Source organism: Humulus lupulus, chromosome 4 (genome assembly GCF_963169125.1).
Source record: "Humulus lupulus chromosome 4, drHumLupu1.1, whole genome shotgun sequence".
NCBI classification, from domain to species: Eukaryota; Viridiplantae; Streptophyta; class Magnoliopsida; order Rosales; family Cannabaceae; genus Humulus; species Humulus lupulus.
Window position 1 is genome coordinate 105,167,672 of NC_084796.1, and position 2,515 is coordinate 105,170,186.

At 38.7% G+C, this 2,515-nt stretch overlaps 1 protein-coding gene across 1 annotated transcript; it reads right to left on the reverse strand.

The window, feature by feature from the left end:
• Positions 1-975: 975 nt before the first annotated feature.
• Positions 976-2,264, reverse strand: LOC133832456 (uncharacterized). Its single transcript, XM_062262797.1, has 2 exons — positions 1,455-2,264; positions 976-1,377 (listed from the first exon to the last, which is right to left on the reverse strand). The coding sequence occupies exons 1-2, from the start codon at positions 2,262-2,264 to the stop codon at positions 976-978; spliced, it is 1,212 nt and encodes a 403-aa protein (XP_062118781.1).
• Between the last annotated feature and the right edge of the window lie 251 nt (positions 2,265-2,515).

Consider the following 2,515-nt stretch of genomic DNA (forward strand, 5'->3'; position numbering starts at 1 on the left):
TCTTCGACTGGGCCCACTCCTGTATCAATATCCCCAAAACAAGGGTCTATGTCTTCCCTCCCCCCTCGTTTTGGGCTGCATCTTATTTTTGGTGGCTGGGCCCTGTAGGTTGTGGGGTGCAGGCTGCCTTCCCTACCTCTTTTACTGAAGAATTATAACATTCTCTAGCTACTAGTTGGTTCCCTTTAAGACATCCTATTCCTGCCTGGGTTGGGAATTTGACGAGTAGATGGAAGACTGAAGTGACTGCTCGAAGGTCATACAGGGCTGGTCGACCTATCATGGCATTGTACGAAGATGGGATGTCGATTACTACGAACAAAGCCAATACAATGTTGCTGTTAGGTGCCATTCCCACTGTCAAATGCAACCTTATGCTTCCTGCCGGCGCCATGCCATTCCCTATAAACCCATACAACAACTGTTCACATCGTTCTAGATCTTTGATGCTTAAATTCATCCTGTCCAAGGTACTATTGCACAGGATGTTGGAAGATGACCCATGGCCAATCATCGTTCGGGCTACGATCATGTTAGTGATCTGTACTTCTACCACCAACGGATCATTATGCAGATGATGTACGTGACTTGTGTTTTCCTCGCTGAATGTGATGGGCTCACATTCTTAGCGAGCCTGTTTGGGAGCACGCACCTGGACAACCAGTACATCTTCCTCCTGCTCGTGCCTAAGGGAACGAGCGTACCTTTCTCAAGCCTTGCCGGAGTTTCTTGCTAAATGCATCCCGCCGCAAATCATATCTAGCCGACCAACAACTAGTGGTGGTAGGAGAGGCTGACTGCTTTGATGCTGCTGAGACAAGTGACGGAGCCAGAAATTATGCTCAGTGAGGACTTGGACAAATATTAATTCGAAACTAACAAAAATAACTAATAAATTGTCTTTATAAATTTTCATGTTCAACAAAATAAAATAGGACACTGTCATAGAAAATAAAATAAAAATTACAATCTGCCTCAATGGGTTTTCATGTTTTGAAATCGTTGCATGATAACCTCATTGTCAAGGCTATTGAAGATGTATTTTTCAATGTACACAAGTAAAAAATCATTCATCCATTGATCTCCCATTCGATTACGCAATCTATTTTTCAAAATATTCATAGAAGAAAATACTCTTTCCACTGTAGCAGTAACAACAGGTAGAATCAATGCCAATGTAATAAGTCGATACACCAATGGATAGACAATATTTTTCTTTGTCTCGACCATTTTTTGAGCAAGATCGCCAATACTTTTTAAACCCAAGAACTTCTTAGTAGAACGTACATCAATAATGTAAGTTTCAAGTTGATCATCGAGTATCATAAGCTCAAAAGTAGAAAAATCTTTGGGATAATACTCAGAAAACCGGACAAACTTTTTTTTTTGTCAAAAGCTACAAATGAATCACCAGGGAACAAAGAAGCTAAACAAAGAAGTAGTTCGGTGTTTACCTCATTGAAACGTTCATTTAGCTCTTGAAGTTGGATATCAATAACAACAAAAAAGAATTCCACACGATAGTGATGTAAATTTGTCATTTCTTGAGTTTTGCGCCGTAAATGACCTTGGGCAACAAATGTATCATCCATATCAGGAACATCCACATTATATTTAGCACAAAAGGTTGAGACATGATTAAGAAAGGAATCCCATTCATTGTCTCTCATTGCTTGTAATATTTTCTTGCAAATTTCCACTAATTTCAAGGCATTTGCAATATCTTGATCTTTTCTCTGTAGTGCTTTTGACAATTCATTTGTTATTCCCAACAATGCTTTCATTAAATGTAGACTGAATATAAAATCAAATGTTAACATCAAAGACAATAAATTACTTGCTTCAAACCTTGGTTCAGAGTTTGCTCGGCCATCGTCTACTATTATTTGAAGAACATTAGCTATAGGGGAGAATAAGTTAATCAAGCTTACCAATGTAGCATAATGTGAACCCCAATGAGTATCACCAATACGTTTAAGATTGGTTTCTTGATTTAGCCCTCTTCCACTTGAAATGTCACCACACTTGAGTGCTTCAGAAATAATAACATCTTGCTTTTCTCTAAGAATATCACAATGCTTAGAAGAACATCCAACGACATTTATCACCATAGTTACCACACTAAAAAGATAAGCAACTAGAATATGTTTCTTTGCGACAGCTACAAGATCAAGTTGAAGTTGGTGAGCAAAACAATGAACATAAAAAGCTGATGGATTCTCATTCAAAATAAGAGTTTTAAGACCACTGAACTCCCCTTGCATATTTCTTGCCCCATCATAACCATGTCCCCGCAATTTAGATATGCTTCATCCATATCTAGATAATAATTTATCAATAGCACCTTTAAGTGACACAGCTGTGGTATTGGCCACATGTTCAATTCCCACAAATCGTTCAATCACACACCCATCTTTATCTACATATCGCAACACAACAGCCATTTGCTCCTTAGTTGAAATATCTACATAATGGGGCTTGTATGCGCTACTAACCTTCGGCTCATCTCTTCGGG

Coding starts and splice junctions, on each gene's coding strand:
- LOC133832456 (XM_062262797.1), bottom strand. CDS start 2,264: ATGCAAGGGGAGTTCAGTGGTCTTAAAACTCTTATTTTGAATGAGAAT. Junction 1,378..1,454: donor TAAATGAACGTTTCAATGAG/GTAAACACCGAA, acceptor CAAAAAAAAAAG/TTTGTCCGGTTTTCTGAGTA.